Source organism: Rhynchophorus ferrugineus, unplaced genomic scaffold (assembly GCF_030347505.1).
Source record: "Rhynchophorus ferrugineus isolate W39M unplaced genomic scaffold, kcgeb_rfMv2 rfM5, whole genome shotgun sequence".
NCBI classification, from domain to species: Eukaryota; Metazoa; Arthropoda; class Insecta; order Coleoptera; family Curculionidae; genus Rhynchophorus; species Rhynchophorus ferrugineus.
The window spans coordinates 25,650,936-25,673,589 of NW_027472584.1; the positions used below are offsets into that span (position 1 = coordinate 25,650,936).

General features: G+C 30.2%; 1 protein-coding gene across 6 annotated transcripts in view; it reads right to left on the reverse strand.

Annotated features, from left to right (window-relative positions):
• The window catches only part of trh (PAS domain-containing protein trachealess), a 193,653-nt gene that overhangs the window by 113,740 nt on the left and 57,259 nt on the right, over nt 1-22,654 (reverse strand). For all 6 annotated transcript variants that reach the window (XM_076404780.1, XM_076404779.1, XM_076404777.1 and 3 more), the window contains one exon: nt 20,191-20,238. In XM_076404780.1, coding sequence (XP_076260895.1) covers nt 20,191-20,238 — 48 coding nt within the window. The remainder of the gene's footprint in view (nt 1-20,190; nt 20,239-22,654) is intronic.

The following is a 22,654-nucleotide window of genomic DNA, read 5'->3' on the forward strand; positions in this document are numbered from 1 at the left end:
TTTTTCAGACTAATAGTGTCACTTTCCGCGGTAGAAAGAAGGTGTGACTTTAACAATTGATTAAAAACATTTTTTTTTGGTCTGCTATGGTCCAGTACGTCTATTATAACTAGTTTCGGAACCATAACAACAGCTGATTTATAAGTCTCCTTGTTTTCTTGGATGACTAGCGTTTTTTCACCAGTTCACTATTCGACGGATCTATATATTTTTAGGTTAGTAATAAATTGATGATTCGTTGTAAACCTGAATCATTTTAATTATGATATAAAACACAATATCAATTTATATATATATATATATATATATATATATATATATATATATATATATATATATATATATATATATATATATATATATTAGCCTTGAGAACTATCGACTGAAAACTGTCGAAACAGTCGATAGTCAAAAAACTAGTAATTAGTAAATAGTAACTACTATTTTCAGTCAAATGCACGGTTCGATTGTTCGTGATGCCAGACGAAGATGTACGAACCATTGCCTGTATAAATTGTGAGACAGGGAATTGCTTTTAATTTTATTTGTGCTGATATTTTCCAATGGTTAGTATAAGCGAGACGGAGATGTACATATTCCTTCACGTACTAACTTTAAAAAGAAAATAATTAATAAGGAAATAGAATTACGTTTATATTTGAATATTCTGTTGATCTGTAAAAACGAATGGAATTTTTCTATGGAAATGAATAATACCCCACAAATGTTGTATCGTATTTCAATATGTTAATTGCTATTTTTAAATAATATACTATAATAAATATAGATAATACAATTGAACTTAAACAAAACCTAAAAACTAAAGATGTTCCATAACCATAAATACTAATTAAAAAATAAAGATAAACCTATCATACAAAAAAATCCAATCCATGGCAAATGTTCGCACAATAACTACTGGAGCTTTTTTAAATAAAGTAAATGCTTTATTCATTATTGAACGGAAATATTTTCTAACAATAATCGAGAGAATAATCGAAATATTACCTATTATTGACATAAAAACAGTCAAAAGTATTTTACTATTTATCATTCACAATTTTAATATTTTTAGTCTATTACATCTTGAAAAAGATCGTTCTAAAATGCTGCTATATTAATATACAATATATTGTTATTTACAAGCAAATTACCAAAAAAATCATAAAACTATATATATTACATATAAATCTATGTAAGCATAAATTGGATACATTTTTGTCAAGGTCGCGGCTAGGGCGACAGAACCAGAATATTAAAAATCGGTCGAATGAAACTAGTAGAACCAAAAATAGTAACTAAAAATACACGACTGAAACGGTCGATAGTAAATAGTAACAAAATCAGTCGGACCGAAAATAGCGACTGAAACAGACGTTTTCTTCTAACGGTGTTAAAATCTCCAACGATCTAAAACTCGATCTAACTGCATCCTGTTTATTTATCTCGTCCCATCGAATGAGAAGAATTTCTGAATTAAATCCCATAAAGAACCTTCTAGGTACATTTTTACAGGTTCCGAGTTAAATTCGGTAATAAAAACTCACCCCTAAGACTTGGAGGTGTTGCAGGGTAGGCGAATAACAATCGTTTGGCCATTTTTAATTATCTAGCGTTGATGTTTCCATGCTTTATCATCTGTAAATTTTATTAATGAAACGGTTTTTTTTCTCCTCTCTCTTGAGGAGCTGACTTCTATTAAAGTAGTATGTAAATTGCCACCGTCTCCCTATTTGACGACCGTCTTTTCTCACTAATTAAAAGAACTTATGGTTTTTTTTACTGCTGAGGGCTCTCGGCAATTTGTTTACGGACCCTTTTCTTTTTATTCCCCCGCCCCCGTTTATATATACTTTTTTTTTACGAATTAAATTATCTATTTGGACAAATCGAGTTAAAAATATTAAATTTGCAACTATCAATTTGTATTTATTACCATCTGTAGTTTTTACTCATCGTTGGTGACATTGCTTTAGATAAAAAGCAGGGCAGATCAAGCTGAAAATCAAATAACTTGTTTCGTTAATATTTTTAAAATAAGATCCGAAGTATATTTGATATATAATATTAATTATAATAACAAATATCTGTATATGCCAACTATCTCAAGAACCAACACTCACTAATCTTTTTTAAATGGCCTTTGATTAAATCTACTTTCCTAGTTTTAATAATCAACAACGCAATAATAAGTTTAAATTACTACATCACTGAATATTATAACAAAAAGTATCATGAGAAAGATTATTTTCAGAACTGCAACAACTTTAGAGCATGAAGTATAAGTATATATGATTTTTATTTACTTTTATGTTATAATCATAAATATGGAATAAAGAATTAAATAATATATATTTGTATATTAATTAAAAATATAACGAACACAATTAGGCAGTTTATTTTTTACAATATAGAGATTATATTAAAGTAATATATTTACAATCATTAAATGAACTATTGATTTTTCAAAACTTAGGCCTATAAAGTAAATAACTAAAATAATCGAGAAAAGGTTCAAAGAATACATTTTCATATAGTTAAGTATTTTAGCCGGATTGGTGGCGCAGTGGTAAAAGCGATGGGACTGTCCTCCTACTGTTGCGATAGCTGCGGGTTCGAATCCTGCTGGGGCGTGGTCGTAAATTTATGTTTGTGATTGTTTAAAATTTGTGAATGTTCTGGGCAAGAGTGTAAAATCCGACAAGGAAAATGATCCCAGTTACGCCAGTAACCAGGCTGGGTAAGACCGGATGTCTTCTGGGATGATTTCTAAAGTTGGTCACTCGCCAGTCGGTAGGCTTAATGCTGGGGACCGTGATTCGGAGCCCACGGTAAACTTTAGGCCCAGTCCAGATAAACCCATAGTTGGTGAAAGGAGACTTTAAAATATATATAAAAAAATGTTAAGTAGTTTATTGCGAATTATTATTAACAAATTATTTAGACATTTTAATATCAGCAGTTTAAAATATTTACCAAATTATTATTAATAATAGGCAAATTATGTAGTTAGTTTCATTTTGTCTACATATTTACCTACATTTTATGTTTTATAAATATTTTCCACCTATAATATATTTAGTAAAAAAACCAATAGTAAAAAGTCCAATGAAAATACAGCCTAAAATATTTCTTTATAATATTACGTTTCATTTGTCTGACGGCTATTCCTGGTTGCTTGATTTGACCGTATTTCGTTTTATTTGAATTTACTTATTTGTAGCAAATTTTGTTATTGTGAAAAAAATGGATAAAAGGAATTTCCTGTGTTGATAAAATATTGCTTTTTGAAGGGAATAAATACAGTTGAAGCAAAAACTTGGCTTGATGCCGAGTTTCCGGACAGTGCCCATGGAAAATCAACATTCAAGGATTGGTATGCTAAGTTTAGACGTGGTGAAATGAGCACCGAAGACGGTGAACGCAGTGGACCCACAAAAGAGGTTGTTACCGACGAAAACATTTAAAAAATCCACAACATGATTTTGAATTACCGTAAATTGAAACTGAATGAAATAGCAGACACTCTAAAGATATCAACTGAACGTGTACATTATGTTATTTACGAATATTTAGGTATGAGAAAGCTCTATGCAAAGTGGCACAGATTCCACCCTATTCTCCAGATCTGCTCCCCAGCGACTATTTCCTGTTCTCAGATCTCAAAAGGATGCTCGCTGGGAAGAAATGTTCGTCTAATGAAGAGGTGATCGACGAAACTGAGGCCTATTTTGAAGCAAAAGACAAATAGTACTACAAAAATGGTTCTGAAAAGTTGGAGGGTCGTTATAATCAGTGTATCACCCTTGAAGGGAATTATGTTGAATAAATTACCAAAAAAATGTATTTTACTATGGTAGACCGGGGACTTTTCAATTGACCAGATATATATTATATATGTATATATATATTAGCTTTTAAAAATAGATTATCCATCCTAACTTTTCCAATGCGTCCCACCCTCTAATAAAATAAAAAAAATCCCTCAATCGTCCACGAGAAAAAATGACAAATGATGGACATTATGAAAAACTTACCCTGGTGCTGCTCATAGTTTCGTTATGAAAGTTCTAAAATATACAAAATTCGACCAGGGTCCAGCGTTGTCCGGTTTCATATAAGATAATTTGTGCAATATGTTGTCTGTTTTGTATCCGCAGCAAATCATTTTTATGTACAAAGTGTCAGCGGTCACACATGGGGACCTTGTCCACCATAATTATAAGGCATCTGATGTATTAATCGAAATATGTTTTTTTTTTACTATAAAGAAAATCGTTCATTGTAGTATTTGATTGAATTAATAGTGTTTTAATGACGTGAATACATTAAAAATATTACATATATTTGTAAAACATCTCTAAATCTTTATTTGGTTGAATTCGTCAACAAATTTGACCTAAAATTCTACATAAATAAGAATATTTTCATCAAAGAGACGAGAAAGTCAGGAAGTGATAAAAAAACTTCATTTTTCCTGATATTATATACAGAAATCTATAAAAACATTAATTTTACAGTCTGAGCAACATTTAAATGATATATCGACATTACCACAATATCTTATTTTGATTATAAACAACAATATAACGCATATAAGTAAAACATAAAAATTATAAGATATTTCACGTATAATTCTATATGAGAAAGCATATTTTCATCATTATAAACCTACTATTAATTAAATTAAAAAAAAATATTGTAAAACTAAAAAAAATGTTAATAGAAAAAAATATAAACAAAATGGCGCGGTATAAAATACGTTTTAAATAATTTTAAGATTCAATAGGCGACAGAAGCACTGTACATGCTAATATAATGGATAAACAATCCTTGGAGTTGTTGGACGGCTAATAATAACAAGAAATTAGCTAAACAAATGACGAAGAACATCAAACCAATCATCGATATTCCTTTACAATGTGTATTTTTGAACAAAAAAAACACAGGTAGTAAGAAACAGAAAGCTAATTTATATTTATAATTTAAGTTCTTCCAGTAGAAACGTTAATTTTTCACAAAAAGGAAACAATATCATCTGCAACTGCTTTATTTGCCTGATATAGATCCGTCGGAGTTTTGAAAACGTTGATATAAAGGTGTTGTACTTAAATTGTGTTATATCTTACATAGATATACATAGAACAATAGTATTTTATAATTTACTGCTCCTTGTGTAATAGTTGCTTATTTCATGTTTTAAGGCAAACTCTTCAACAGTTTTATAGATTCAGTTGATTTCGAGGTAATCGTGCAGCTCTACCTTGAATATTTAATCGAGGAACTTTGTTTTTGTAGTGTTGGGTTACTAGTCGGTTTAATTATTTAGTACAACCCCATGTTTGGACCCCATAAGTTTAAATAGGCTATTTTAATGACTGATAAACTAATCTCTTTGATCTTAGATGACGTTAGGACGTATCTTCTGACTAGAGAGTATAGTTTTTTGATTTTGTTAAAAAAATTTCGTTTTAAAGATGTAATGGTGAGATTCTAGAATATTACATAAAATATAGTTTGACATAAATAAAATTACCCACAGGATAACAAATTACAGCTATTGTTTTAAAGATTGAATACTGGATTAAATAAGTAAAGAACAATGCAGTTTTATTTAAAAATGTAGTTAAAGAAATCATTCTTTTATAAAATATGCAATTTATCGTTTTTCAATACATTTTAGGTCAAAAATATGTATGAAAGATAAAAATTATATTAATAGATAAATGAAGTACTGGAAATATGTAGATAATGTGAGACTAACTGAACAATGAAAAGTGAAATTATGAATTATTAATAGTAATTTGGTAAATATTTTAAACTGTTGATAAATGTTAAGATATTAAGATGTCTGATGATTTATTATTTGAATATTTCATCGATTATTTTAGTTATTTACTTTATAGGCTTGAAGTTTTGAGAAATCAATAGTTCATTTAATAAATATATCGACGCGATGGGTTCCTAAACTGTTGAACTTCCAGCAAAAATGTACGCGGTTGAAAGTTTGTTGCCGCTAGCTGACGCAATACTAGGTGGAGAGGGCCGGTTCTTTAGCGCGAATCTTCACTATAGACGAGACCGGTACACTATTACACTTCCGAATGCAATATGTCGTCTAAAGCGTGGAGGAAGAAGGAGGAAGGGGCGCCAGTCAAAGCGATCTGCGGGTAAGGTTCTGTGTACGGTGTTCTGGGACCGGCGGGGCGTGCTGTACATCGATTTCCTGCGCACCTAATGTACCATTAATCTTGCATACTACTCTAACCTTCTGAAAACATACGTGAAATCCGCTGTATGAATCTTCTCCAGTATAACGCGCGTCTTACACTCAATACAATATCGGAATTAGGGTGGGAGGTACTGGAACACGCGCCGCCCTTACAGTCCGCATTTATCACCGTACGGCTACTATGAAGAAGCCCTCGGAGGTTAAAGATTCAACACCGACGACGAGGTAGAGGAGTTCGTGCTCACGTGACTGCCCGAGTTGCCCGAAGGAATTCTTCGATACCGGCATCACAAAACTTCCGGAAAGATGGACAAAATACGTAACTAGTGACGTGAAATACCTAGAAAAACTGTAAATTTCTGTAATTTTTTTTCAATAGACAATAAACGTGTCAGGGTATTTGTATCGATCATATTGGAACCACCCTCGTATATATAAATATATATATATATATATATATATATATATATATATATATATATATATATATATATATATATATATCTGCTCAATCAGAAATAGAAAATAAAGGTGAAACATTCGAAAATCGTAGCAAGGGTAATAATTCCATACAAGAATTCATAAATACTGGAAATGCCGCTATAAATTTGAGCTGTGTCAGTTTTAGTCCCTCGATAGTCGTGAGCATGCATTCTGAAGAAGTCGAACACACGCGTCCCTTGTTGCATTTACTCTCTCCCACCCTCCTATGGGGCACCTGTGGCGTATGGGGTAACATTATCGCAATTATACTGAAACTTTTAACTTATTTAGAGTTATATCCGGATAAAATCGTACAAAATTAAGTTAAATGCTATTCAAAATCGAGGATTTTCTTGATTTACTGTTATAAGTTGTAATATATGTATGTATATATGTAATTATTACGATTCCTTGTTAAAAAGTATTTAAATTAGATGTAAAACGTATGTCAAGACGAATGTTTATTTTTTTTAACACATATTAAAATTTTTAAAAATAAAAATATTAATATTTGAATAACATGAGGCATATTTCATTACTCTTATAATGTTTTACTTAATATTCGTCCAACTATGATGTAAACAGTGATTAGTTTCTAATTAATATGAACTATGAATATTGAAACTTATTTCGGTTTTGAAATTATACAAATATTTATTGAAGGATATTTTAAACTGTTTTGAAATTGAATACTTGTGGTAAAAAAACTTGATTCTTGGGTCTTCAAAATCTTGGTCTTGGGCTTTGCGTTAAATTCTAAATCGCACAATACGAAACATATAGGACATAGAAATATTAACGAGAACCTAATGTTATTGATTGAAGTCGAATAATTGTAGTAACAAAGCTTGATTCGTAGGATCCGCATCTGCCAAAATCCTTGATAATTAATTCACATTAAAAAAATATAATCACACAAAAGGAAACATATAGGACGTGGAAATATTAATGACAACTAAAGATTATCGGTCGAAATTGAATGATGGGAGTGAATTACGTCATCTATATCGAGAAAGATGTTTTTTTCCTTTCCTATCGAAATCTAAAATGCATAGAAACGTCATTGTAGCGAAGAACCGGCAATATTTTATGATTGAACCGAAGCAATCGGCCCTGTAATCTCGGATCTTTGGCCGGGGAAAGGAAAACTGACCCCGACCGGACCTCAAATTGGATTTAAACAGGGTGGGCCCTTTTATAATTCCCTTCGGTACGTGACACGCGGCTCTGTCGCGTGCTCTTTTAATTCTCTCCGTCGATATATAATCCAACCTTTCCCTTATTCCTTCCACTATGACGCCCACCATTTAAAAGTAGCTAGTTCCAACACTTAAAATCCCATTAATTATTAATTTTTTTCGTTCATTCGTGTATCTCGTAAGTCATAAATTGATAACGTCGTTTTTAAATATATACGCGCGATTTATTTCATTCTTCTTGCATTTAGTTCTTAGATTTTACTATAAAAATATATGTATAAGATAATTATTTTAACTTTATTGTGAAAAATTGGTACAATTTGTTTTACTCAAGGTATTGTCCATCGATAGTCACTACTTTTTCCCGTCTTTCGTGCAATTTACAGCTTCTATCTTGAAAAAATTATGTATCTTTTTGAAGTTATTCATGAACTGGTCCATTATTTCCATCATAAAAATGAAACAAATATCTTATGTAGAATTTTACGAAGAATCTTCTAGTCTTATTGTATTTTACTTATGTCCGTCAGTTTTGATTTTACAGACGATGTTACATATTGATGATAAAACATGGTATTCTAAGCATTTCCATATATTTCTTTATCTATAGATTATATAGCAAAATAAGTGCTTTTTACATTTTTCGGAGGCTAAAATAGTACTAATTACAAACCTAAAGCTTATTCTAAGAGGTGAGCGATTTTTGCAAATTTTCCATATATATATATACTCAGGAAAAATTGCGTTTTTTGTCCATTTTCAGAAATTTTTATTTCATGTACTTAATAGTGGAGTTATGAAAATGAAAATATGCTATCTTATGTAGAATTTTACGAGGAATCTTGTAGTCTTATTGTATTTTACTTATGTCCCTCAGTTTTGATTTTACAGACGATATTAAATATTGATGATAAAACATGTTATTCTAAGCATTTCCATATATTTCTTTATCTATAGATTATATAGCAAAATAAGTGCTTTTTACATTTTTCGGAGGCTAAAGTAGTACTAATTACAAATTTATGGCTTATTCTAAGAGGTGACCGATTTTTGCAAATTTTCCATATATATACTCAGGAAAAATTGCGATTTGTGTCCATTTTCACAATTTTTTATTTCATGTACTTAATAGTGGAGTTATGAAAATGAAAATATGCTATCTTATGTAGAATTTTACGAGGAATCTTGTAGTCTTATTGTATTTTACTTATGTCCCTCAGTTTTGATTTTAGAGACGATGTTAAATATTGATGATAAAACATGTTATTCTAAGTATTTCTATATATTTCTTTATCTATAGCTTATATAGCAAAATAAGTGCTTTTCACATTTTTAGGAGGCTAAAATAGTACTAATTACAAACCTAAAGCTTATTCTAAGAGATGAGCTATTTTTGCAAATTTTCCATATATATACTCAGGAAAAATTGCGTTTTTTGTCCATTTTCAGAATTTTTTATTTCATGTACTTAATAGTGGAGTTATGAAAATGAAAATATGCTATCTTATGTAGAATTTTACGAGGAATCTTGTAGTCTTATTGTATTTTACTTATGTCTGTCAGTTTTGGTTTTACATATGGTGTTAAATTTTGATGATAAAAACTTGTGATCTAAACATTTTCATATATTCCTTTATCTATAGCTTATATAGCAAAATAAATTCTTTTTTCATTTTTAGGACGCTAAAATAGTACTAATTACAAATTTATAGCTTATTCTAAGAGGTGGGCGATTTTTGCAAATTTTCCATATATATACTCAGGAAAAATTACGTTTTTTGTCCATTTTCAGAATTTTTTATTTCATGTACTTAATGCTGGAGTTATAAAAATGAAAATATGCTATCTTATGTACAATTTTACGAGGAATTTTGTAGTCTTATTGTATTTTACTTATGTCCCTCAGTTTTGATTTTACAGACGATGTTACATATTGATGATAACACATGTTATTCTAAGCATTTCTATATATTTCTTTATCTATAGCTTATATAGCAAAATAAGTGCTTTTTACATTTTTTGGAGGCTAAAATAGTACTAATTACAAACCTAAAGCTTATTCTAAGAGGTGAGCTATTTTTGCAAATTTTCCATATATATACTCAGGAAAAATTGCGTTTTTTGTCCATTTTCAGAATTTTTTATTTCATGTACTTAATAGTGGAGTTATGAAAATGAAAATATGCTATCTTATGTAGAATTTTAGGCGGAATCTTGTAGTCTTATTGTATTTTACTGTTTTTTTACTTATGTGTCTCTGATTTTTTTGCTTTGAATTATATTAATAGATCAATTGTACATCACCAGTAACAATAGGCCTATACAACAACACAAGGCCTATCCGATTTTGCCCTTCAAGTAACATTTCACACAGGGCGTTTGGTTACGCCTTTCAATGTTTCTTGGCGTAAATTCATACGACCCAATTTATCTAAGCTTTTGGATAATTGTTCCGTGTTCTTCGGACAATAGAAAATTGTTTTTTGTATTACTTCCAACAATTCTGCATATTGTTCTGTGTTTTACATGGATCATCACCGAGTAATGCCATCAAACCCTCGTCTTAACATTTTTTTTTGATTGTCCAGAACGCTATTTGTCTTCGGTATCAAAATCACCACTTTTAAAACGTCGAAACTACTATTCACGTGTTTAAATCGATAGAACAATGGTTACCATAAGAATCACACTTTTAGAATTAGATGTCCTTCACATTCTGACCTGCACTGTCTGTTGTAAACCCTTTAAAATTAATTTATAGGCCCATAATATTTAGATAAATTAATTTAGAATTATTTGACAATCATTAGTTTTGTGGAAAAGCGAAGAAAAACAACTGATCGATGAAAAAACGTCAAGGAAAAAAATCAGCCCCTAGAAATTAGTTTAGCGTAACCGAAGATAATGATAAATTTAAATTTGGACCGTCTGGGTTATGGTTGTGTGGACGTAGGGCGTCCGAGGGGTCGGCAGTGGTAAAGCCGTCCATGATTGGAAGCCACCGAGACATTAAAAAGTTGATCTCGTAAGACCCGTGACCAATGTAAGGATTAACGTGAAATAATGCCGACTGACGACACATTTTGGGGTAACAGGGACCGCTATAGATTTATATTATTGGCCTTCCGTACTCAATATCGGACAAATCCCCAAAGAAAACTCATAGTTTCCATTTTTCTTTTCTTGTTTTGACGTTTGGAAAAGGAAGGGGGGATATCCTGTCCTCTAAATCGGGTAAATCGTTTCAAATTTATCTAATTCCATAAATCAAGGTTTAGAATATTGTCATATTTACATTAATTTACTATTATCATATACAGATACAGTATATTTTATATAATAAATATATTGGCGATTTCAGAAGTTAAATATTGAATTATAAGAGGATATGTTTTCGAATATGTTGAGGAAAAATGTAGTTTCTTATGTAGAATATTATGTTATGATGAATTTGCTAGTTTTATTATATTTTACTTATTTATATATAACAATTTTAATCCAAAAATATCAAAATATAATTTTATCTATTCGTCATATAGTATAATAACCACTTTTGTTCTTTTTTTCAGGTTAAGTGCAAATTTAGAACATATTCTAAAAGGTAAGTCATTTTTGAAATTATTTTCCATATGTATATATTCAGTAAAAATTACGATTTTTATTCATTTTCATACTTTTTTATCTCATTTAGTTAATAGTGTTGTTATAAAAATGAAAATATACTATCTTATGTAGAATTTTACGAGGAATCCTATAATCTTATTGTATTTTACTTATTTCCATTAGTTTTGGATTTAGACACGATGTAAAATTTTGATAATAAAAACTAGTATTCTAAACATTTCAATATATTTCTTTATCTGTGGCTTATGTAGCAAAATAAATGCTTTTTACCTTTTTTGAAGGCTAAGATAGTACTAGTTACGAATTTAGGTCTTATTCTGAGAGATGAGGCATTTTTACATTTTTTCCATATATATACTCAGGAAAAATTGCGTTTTTTGTCAGTTTTCAGATTTTTTTAATCTCATTTAGTTAATAGTGTTGTTACAAAAATGAAAATATGCTATCTTATGTAGAATTTTACGAGGAATTTTCTAGTCTTATTGTATTTTACTTATTTCCATTAGTTTTGGATTTACACACGATGTTAAATTTTGATGATAAAAACTAGTATTCTAAACATTTCAATATATTTCTTTATCTATGGCTCATATAGCAAAATAAATGCTTTTTACCTTTCTTTAAGGCTAAAATGGTACTAGTTACGAATTTAGGGCTTATTCTGAGAGATGAGGCATTTTTACATTTTTTCCATATATATACTCAGGAAAAATTGCGTTTTTTGTCAGTTTTCAGATTTTTTTTATCTCATTTAGTTAATAGTGTTGTTACAAAAATGAAAATATGCTATCTTATGTAGAATTTTACGAGGAATTTTCTAGTCTTATGGTATTTTACTTATTTCCATTAGTTTTGGATTTACACACGATGTTAAATTTTGATGATAAAAACTAGTATTCTAAACATTTCAATATATTTCTTTATCTATGGCTCATATAGCAAAATAAATGCTTTTTACCTTTCTTTAAGGCTAAAATGGTACTAGTTACGAATTTAGGGCTTATTCTGAGAGATGAGGCATTCTTACATTTTTTCCATATATATACTCAGGAAAAATTGCGTTTTTTGTCAGTTTTCAGATTTTTTTATCTCATTTAGTTAATAGTGTTGTTACGAAAATGAAAATATGCTATCTTATGTAGAATTTTACGAGGAATTTTCTAGTCTTATTGTATTTTACTTAAGTCCATTACTTTTGGCTTTACAGACGATGTTAATATTTTTTAATGTAATTTTTAAAAAATTCAAAATTATTGTTTTTCGTTTTTTTTATAGATTAAAATTACAGTCTTAAATCATATTTCATCTATTTCTATTGATTCCGGATTTATATATTAATTTATGTTGAGATTCGAAAATGTGTTATTCCTTTTTCAATATATTAATTTAAAAATTATAGCTGACCCGAAGACAGTTAGTTAAGTAACTGATAAAATAAAATATATAAGAAATATTCTCACCTAGTTACAATAATAGATTTACTTGAAAAATGATGCCCAGGTGTCTTTAAACACTGTCGGTTGGTGAAAAAGTACAGGGAACTGACAAAAACGTATAAGAGCGAGTTAAGCCGATTTACGCACTCAAGAGAACGACCGTATTTGTTCTAAAACTAGTTATTCGGAATTGAAAAGCAACAAGAAAGAGCTTCGACATATATGAAACGACCGAATAGTACGGTTTATATTTTATGGCATTGCATTACGCAACTAATAAGTTGATACAAAATAAACGTGAATGCTAAAGCATCGGTCTGTTGTTTCGTATCGTAAGATTTGCGTCATAGGTAGAGCGGTTACTTCTTGGATGTTGCCGATTCGAAAAGGCCTCATGTTCAATTCGAGGCATCGTTCACTACGGCAAGATTACTGGCCCAATCAATGTCTATCGATACATTTTAATGCTACTGGATTGAAATAAATACAGGATTTAAAATATATACTATCCGAGCTTTTTCATTTTTAGTCTCTTTTACGTTGTATTTTCTTTATTTTGTATTTGAATTTTTTGATAATTGCCGGTCGATATTAGCGACCTGTGACACCCTAAAGAGAAATCGCAGTCAATTTTGTCTCTGAGTCTCTTATTTTATTAGTAGTGAACCTATAGAAATGAAAATATGATCTCTTATATAATTATATTATTGTTCTATTGTGTTTAACTTATATTAATTTCTTTAGGGATCCAAAACTAGACATGTTTGTGCGCGAAGAAAAATATCGATATCGATATTTTAAAAAATATTCTATATTTTTAAAATATATCGATATTTTGCGCCATCTCTATTCGAAGTGTTTTAATATATGTTTTTTTTGCATGCTAAAATATATTTAATTAGGATAAAAGGGTGTTTAGAATACAAAAGACAGATTCTAGAAGCGAAAGATGGTAATAGATTTAAGAGTTTATTCTAGAAGAATTATATTTATATAATTCTATCTATTCTATCTATTATATAATATTAAGAATTTTTTCAAAGGCTCTTTTTATTATTTTGTTGAAAGTGAAACAGTAAGTATGAAAATTTAGAGAGCTTATTTTTCGAGGTGAACCATTTTTGCAACTTTTCCATATATATAGTCAGGAAAAATTAGGATTTTTGTCCATTTTCAGACTTTTTTATATCATTCAGTTAATAGTGGACTTATTAAAATAAAAATATGGTATGTTATGTAGAATTTTATGAAGAATCTTCTGGTCGGGTAATATTTTCCATATTTGCATTACTTTTGAATTTACATATGATGTTAAGTTTTGATGATAAAAACTGGTATTCTAAACATTTCAATATATTTCTTTATCTATTGCTCATAAAGCAAAATAAATGCCTTTTTCGTTTTCAAGAGGATAAAATAGTACTAATTCCAATTTTAGAGCTTATTCCGAGAGGTGAACCATTTTGCAATTTTTCCAATTTTGCATGGTTAATAGTGGATTCCTTAAAATTAAAATATAGTACTTACGTAGAATTTTAGTGGGAATCGTCTAGTCTTATCATATTTTATTTATTTTTATTGGTTTTGGATTTACAGACGAAGTAAAACATATTCTAAGCCATTTTTTGTCTTAAGTTGTATTTTCTTTATTGTAAAAACTATTTTAAAATAATATATTCACTCTCACAATTATAGAACTTTTGGATAAGGATGAGGCTATATTGTGAGCATTGTGGTTTTAACTGTTTTTTTTATTATTCTGGATTATACTTCTCCTGTTGTAAAATCATTTCAAATTAATTTATGCATAAATATGATTTAAAATAATTAAATGATAAGCTCTTGATTGTTTAGTAACAGATTATGAATTGATGTGTAATTAGAGTCAGTTTGTGTGTGTGTGTTTAAGTCCGTTCGCAAAAACCATCTGAGATTATGGAGGTGGTCCTCTCGAGTCAATCATAAAATATTGCTAGTTTTTGTATCGATGACATTTTCATGCATTTTAAATTCGTGGTCGCGCCTTCGCCTTCCGGAACAACCCTCGTCCAATACCCGTCCATTTATAAAGATTGATCTTCCCTCATAAACATAACCATTTGTCAGATTCGTACGTAAAATGCCACGCTCTCATATTGATGGTTTGGCTTGAACTGTTTCATTTTTTATTTCCAATGGGATTTTTTTGCTTTAGATCCGAATTTTAAGCTCAGATACTAGTGATTTTTTTATTCTTGGTTCTTGATTTCCTTTTTAAGTCATATGTTATGCTTGCTCACCCGGCAGATGTTCCTTCCTCCTGTCTGATCTATTGAATATTCAGTTCCACTTGGGATAAATTATTTTAAATAAAAATTTCAAAATCATAGTGTTTTCTGGGCGTTAAATAAACATGTTTCGAATGAATAAATTCACAATGAATCATTAATTTTATTTGAGGACATGTGCTTGATCCTTACACAACGTATTTAATTAAGAGTAGAAATGCTAAACACAATACGATTCGAGGCATTAAGAGAAACCTTTCAAAGAATCTCTTTTTTAACAAAAATATGACTACGATATGCCCATGGAGGTAGTGAACTATGGAACTGGCGGAATATTTTTCTTAGACGGTGGTGTATCTGGAAACACGTTTTCAATGTCATTGATTTGGTAACCATTCTATCATAAAATAAAACCAAATAATATACTGAGGTATTTTTAGTTAGTATTTTAAATACTTCATAATATAGCTTCAAAATACAGCTCAAATCGACAGAAGTCATAAAACACTGTCTTGGACATCAGTTAATATATACTTGTCTCACATGATGGAACTCTTTTAATGATTTTATTGTGCAACTTATGTTAACTAATGGAAGAATCTTAGAGGAATTCATTGCAGCAGAGAAACCAATTTCTACAACTTTAAATTATATTCAGGGCATCATTTGTAATTATGTGTGTATGTAAGAACATTATTTGTGTAAGAACCAGATTAGATCGGCTATAGGATTGCGATTTGAATTATTTTACTGTATCTTTTTACGTAACCTAACATCTGACTGTATTTTGCCATTTCTATTTTGTATTTTAAATATATGACTACGATATGCTCATGGAGGTAGTGAGCTATGGAACTGGCGGAATATTTTTCTTAGACGGTGGTGTATCTGGAAACACGTTTTCAATATCATTGATTTGGTAACCATTCTATCATAAAATAAAATCAAATAATATACTGAGGTATTTTGTAGTTAGTATTTCAAATACTTCATAACATAGCTTCAAAATACAGTTCAAATCGACAGAAGTCATAATAGACTGTCTTGGTCATCAGTTAATATATACTTGTCTCACATGATGGAACTCTTTTTATGATTTTATTGTGCAGCTTATGATGAACTAATGGAAGAAACTTGGAGGAATTCATTGCAGTATAGAAACCAACTTCTGCAACTTTAGATTATATTCAGAGCATCATTTGTAATTATGTGTGTGTGTAAGAACATTATGTGTCTAAGAACCAGATTAAATCGGTTATAGGATTGCAATTTGAATTATTTTACTGTATCTTTTTACATAACCTAACATCTGACTGTATTTTGCCATTTCTATTTTGTATTTTAAACAAAAATAGTTAAAATACTGTATTTTGTGTTTTTTTTTATTTTAAATACAAGCGAGATAGTATATTCTAATTTGTATTTTATTTATATTATCATATTAAATCATCATCATTTACTATCGATGCTACGTTGATTGTCACACTTCATTTATCTCCCATAAATATTTCAAAATTTCGTGTATAACCACAGAAGAAAAAAGTATAAAACGCAAAAAATATGCCATCGAATAATGAAGAAAAATATCATTTTATGCATACCTCAGCAACTCGACAGGGAATTGGGAAAAGAACTAACGCTTGTGAGGCGAAAATACTGTGAATAATTGATAAACATTGTGATTCGATATTCTCGACATAATGTCAATCTCCCGGGAACTACGTTCTCGATATTATTTCTCACTTCACATGTTATAATCTAATATCTTCATACCAACAGTATTTTATCCAAGTTGGGATGTTAGTAAACTCAATCGTTGTTTGAAAATTATTGTCTCTTTATTATAATTATAATAGCAATTAACTCACGAAGATTTTTAAAGTTCATTTATAGCCACTAATAGTACTAAACGTCAACAAATTGTTAATTTTGAATCGTGTTATATGAATAACAGTCTTGACTGAAATTTAACATAATTTATTCATAATTAATAGTTAAATGATTCGATTAATTTCAATAGGTGTTAGTATTATCCTTATTTTATCTATTTTTTATATAATTACTATCAATTTTTTGATTCACTAAATCTGGTAATGCATCTGATAAAGCGAAATAAAATTATGTGTTTGGAACGTAGTTGGTCTTTCCAGTCGTAGAACTGATGCAGAAACATGTAAGTTGCTTTCTATATTCTGGCATTTGTGAATGTTGCAAAGAGAATTTGATTTATACCTATGTCGTTCGTAACTATCTATTTTGGTTCTGTTGTTTCCGATTTTAAAATGCGAAACGTATTTCGCAGTGGGATCGTTCCCCAGCCAACTTGTATTTTCGATAACTCATATTCAATTGTCTAGAAAAATAAAAAGGCAGCACTTTTTTCCAGTCTTTCTGGTTTAATTCTATTTTAACCAATTTGTTCTGGTATTGTTCGTTACAATTTTGGATTAGACATATAATATTCTTCGAGTATAACACTCAATACATTTTTTGACTCTTAATTAATGAGTAATTCATTGATGTTTATACCTTTGACTGCCTTTTTATAACACTACTGAGGACCTATTTGAATATGGAATTGGACGTACTTTTAAACTTATAGGCCTACTATAACTTACTTTTATCTAAAAAACATTAAAAGGGAGTTATAGAAGATATTGTTTAATGGTAATCATAGTTGGCATTGGAATATTGACAAAACCTCATGTAAATTTTTTATTCAAACGAAAGATTTGGCTCAGGCATAAAACTTTCTTGAAGCAGTTGAATGTTGAATAGATTTGTGACAGAATATGATTTTCTTGACATAATTTACTATTCATAAATATTTGAAGTTATTTTTTATTAACACAACACTATTTTATGAGTATTATAAAACATATTACTACATCAGAATATGATTTTAGTGGATATAATATACTATTATCCAGAATATAAGTTGTTATTTTAAGACATCATTGCTTTTTTGATATTTATTATTAATACAATACTAATATTTATACTGTATATTTCACATTATGATGCCAAAATGTTAAGGTAATCTGTGAACGTTAATATCAAGAAGATAATATTAAATATAAAGTAAAGGAACGACGAAGAAGAATAAGAAGAAAAAAAATATAAATAACAGAACACTGGTTTAAATTGAAAATTTAATAATTCATTGATGATACCTATTGAGAGAACAAATTAATTTAAATGTCCGAAGGATAAGTATCGTATATACATACTCGCCATACACACGCACACATCTATACGCATGTGTATGGTATATCGAAAGAAAAAAAAACACGAATAAATAATGCAACGTATTAAAATCGACTACAGAGTTAAAAGACAAATTGTTACAGTTACAAATTATGGGCTATTGGTTACGTGAATGTTTACGTGCAAATAAGTCGTATCATCGTACATAAACAACACGATATATACAACAGGTGTCTGTTTATTAAGTTGATTTCTTCACATCAAAACGATTAGGTATTACAGTTTTATACAAACACGATGACATCAGCAGGTGCATTACTTTATACTAGTTTTGGCTGTTGATAATTCTTGATTTTCTTGGGAATAGTTTTATCTTTTTAAATGTTATTTATATTTATACAGGAAAGAGACTCATCGTATATACAACATAATAGCTCGAAATCTATTCATGTCAATTCTCAGTTGCAGTTAATTTCCTTTATAAATTATATCTTATATTAGATATGCTTAGTATAATCTTAATTTACAAATGAATATATTACTACTGTTCTGTTGTATTCGCATTAATACACAAGCAAGACTAGTACTGGATTAATATATATCTATTTCCTAAATTAAAATAAAACTAAACTAATTGAGCCAAAGTTAAGATATACTTATATACTAAACAAGTTCATGTGGTTTGGTTCGCTTCAATCTTCTGATTTCCTGCGTGTTGTCTAGTAGCTGTATTGCTTCCACGTTGCTCTGATTTAGCAACCTTATTTCATGTTTTAAGCCGAAATCTTTTATCATTTGGAATATGCATTTGATTTCGAGTACATCGTGCAGTTCTTCGTTGATTAAGTATCGATAAATATTAGTAACTAAGCGTAGAATTTTGTTTTGGCAGTGTTGGATTACTAGTCGGTTTGATGTTTTAGTGCAACCTCATATTTACATCTTATGGGTCCAAATTGGCTTTATGATTGACTGATAAACCAATCTCTGTGATTTTAAGTCAAGTTGAGCGTATATTTCGACTAACCAGTACATTTGCCCGGCTTTGAGTCTAATCTGCTCTGCTTTTAGATACGGTGGTCCCCAGACACCACCCTGTGATGATGAAATATAATCAGATCATCATGTTAGATAAGAAACAGGGCTCAAAATCAAAGAGTTCGTCTTAAGATCCAGGGCATTGTTTTAACAGTCAATTATAAAGCTTATTTTAACTTATGGGGTGCACTAAGATATTAAACATACTACTAATCCAATGTAGCCTAAACAATGTTCTTAGATTATTAGGCCAATGCTTAGTAATCAACGAAGATCAGGATGACCTCGAAATTAAATGGATTTAGGAAGACACTCAAGATTTAGCTTTGAGACATAAAATAAGGTTAGTAAATCACATTATGGAAACAATTCAGTTACTGGACAAAGTGCAGAAGACAAACCACACGAACTTGACACTATGCAAGTGTAGCAGAACAACAGTAACACAGTAATTTGTAAATTAAAATTGTTCTAAAAACTACATTGTAAGAAAATGAGGAATTATGATCTCTGGAAGTTGTTAAATATGACACAATTGTTTTTGCTACAAAATAAATATGCAAAAAATATTAAATTTATTACAAATTAAAGGTTTTTTCTCAGACAATACTATCAGAATTATCAACAGCCACACATAGTAGGTTTAATTTAGATTTTTCTCAGTATTTTAACACGATAACATCCCTTAATTTAATTGTACTTACCGTGCATTCACAGACGATGGATTACCAACGTCGTCAACAGTTGGTTTTCTGAAAAACGAAGAAAAATTGAAGTCAGTATAGGGCACTCCGCATAACATCGCGTAAACTTAATCAAGTCAAGTTAAATAAGATTCTCCCTTGTAGCGAGGGGTTAGGCTCTTATCGCAAGGGTAGTGCAAGTGCAACTGAATGTACCGAAGAATGGCCAAGCAGTCAACCCCCTACTTTTACGGGTGAAAATTCAACCCCTAACTAAGACTTAATATGTCCGATTCAATACGTCCTCTTCGGGCTGGTTTATTTGTTCCACTGATAGCGAATCGTTCAGATGGAAATTTGATGTTAACTATTCTGATTATATTCTAATTTGTATTGAATAATATTTTTTGAAAATAATTCACCCCTCGATATTTTCTAAAAATTGAAAGAACGAGTTTGTTTTTAAAATAACTTAAAAACTGGGTAAATATCTAGGAGTATGCATCAGTTCTCAATTACTATTTCTAGTAATACTGTTGATGTATTATTTAAAACTGTGATTTTTCTGTTATATACGCTTCATTATACTAGAAGACCATAGATTATTTGATTCTTTCCAGTCTGTGTCCTCTCCGGAGGAGTCTCTTTGTGGTTCTTTTGACAGACAGGGTCAGAAATCATTCCTATAGTATCTTTTTGCATTTATGATACATTTTAGGACTTGTCTCTTGAACAGTGTTAATTATAGTTATATTATTTTTCATAGAATATTGCCACAATAGCTCTATTACGATTTAAAATGTTCTTATAAAAGACCAACTAATGATGTAACGATAGTAAGGATTTTTTTCTATTAACTAATATATTTTGATTATTGACCAACACAAAAATGATTGTTTTATCGTCTTGATCTCTGTTAAATATAGGAGAGATGATAAGGATTTGTTTTCATTTGATTTGGAGCACTTTTTTACCAGCTTATATCCACTTTACTGGTGATCTTTTTAATTCAGATGTGTACTAGTGTATTGGTATTTTACTCATCACTTGATTTTGATTGATAATGCTTTTTTGTCCATTACATTTGTAAGCTAATAGTTATATGACATAAAATTGTATGATGTACATATATCATTTGAGTGTCAGTAAGATTCACGAATGACATTGATCTGCGAATACCGTGCCCTATAACAAGTCAATTGAAAAGTCCCCGGCCTGACACATAGATCGCTCAACTCTCAAAATTGAAAGAAATAGCAGACACTCTATATATATCAACTGAACGTGTACATCACATTATTCACAAATATTTGGGTATGAGAAGCTCTGTGCAAAGTGGGTACCGCGCAAGCTCACTTTTAACCAAAAACAACGATGAGTTGATGATTCGGAGCAGTGCTTGAAGATGATCAGGCCTAATAAACCCGAGTTTTTGCACCCAATAGACAGTCATCCGAGTGGACTGCACACGATGAACTTGCTCCAAAGCGTGGGAAAACGCAAAAGTCGGCTGGCAAATTTATGGCGTCTGCATTTTTGGGATGTGCATGGAATAATTTCCATTGACTACCTTGGAAAAAGTAGGACCATCAACAGCAACTATTACATAGCGTTATTGGGCCATTTTAATGACGAAATCGCCGAAAAACGGCCGTATTTGAAGAAAAGGAAAGTGATGCTTCACCAAGACAATGCACCGTGTCACAAGTCAGTGAAAACGATTGCAAAAATGTATGAATTGGGCTTCGAAATGCTTCCTCATCCACCGTATTCTCCGGATCTGGCCCACAGCGACTATTTCCTGTTCTCAGATCTCAAAAGAATGCTCGCTGTGAAGAAATTTTCGTCGAATGAAGAGGTGATCGCCGAAACTGAGGCCTATTTTGAAGCAAAGGACAAATCGTACTACAAAAATGGTAACGAAAAGTTGGAGGGTCGCTATAATCAGTGTATCACCCTTGAAGGGAATTGTATTGAATAAAAAAAACTAATATTGTCAAAAAAATGTCTTTTACTATGGTAGGCCGGGGACTTTTGACTTGTTATATTTCAACTTTATTCCTGGTAAATGTTTACTAGATCGCAATTCGAATAATATCGAAGTTATCGCTAGTACATCGTTATATCATTTGACAGATATGTCATTATTTTTCTCTTAATTTTCACGTTGTGAAATATAAACCGTATCGGTGCCAAGAAATGATGTTCAATGTTTAATACTTTATACACTCATCACGGTTGATACTAGCGGCCGGTAGTTTTAATCAGTGTTCAAAACACCTATAAATGTTTGAGAACCATTGTCATAGTGGTATTTTGTACGGGAAAACAACAATTTTAATATTTTCCTCGTAATTAATATTTTCTTACCATATCAACTTTCCCTGAATGTCCAAAAATAACTTAAAGCCAAAATGAATCAAATCGGTCCAGCTGTTGTCCAGTTTTAGTGAGACTAACGAACAATTCTTGTTTATATTATGAT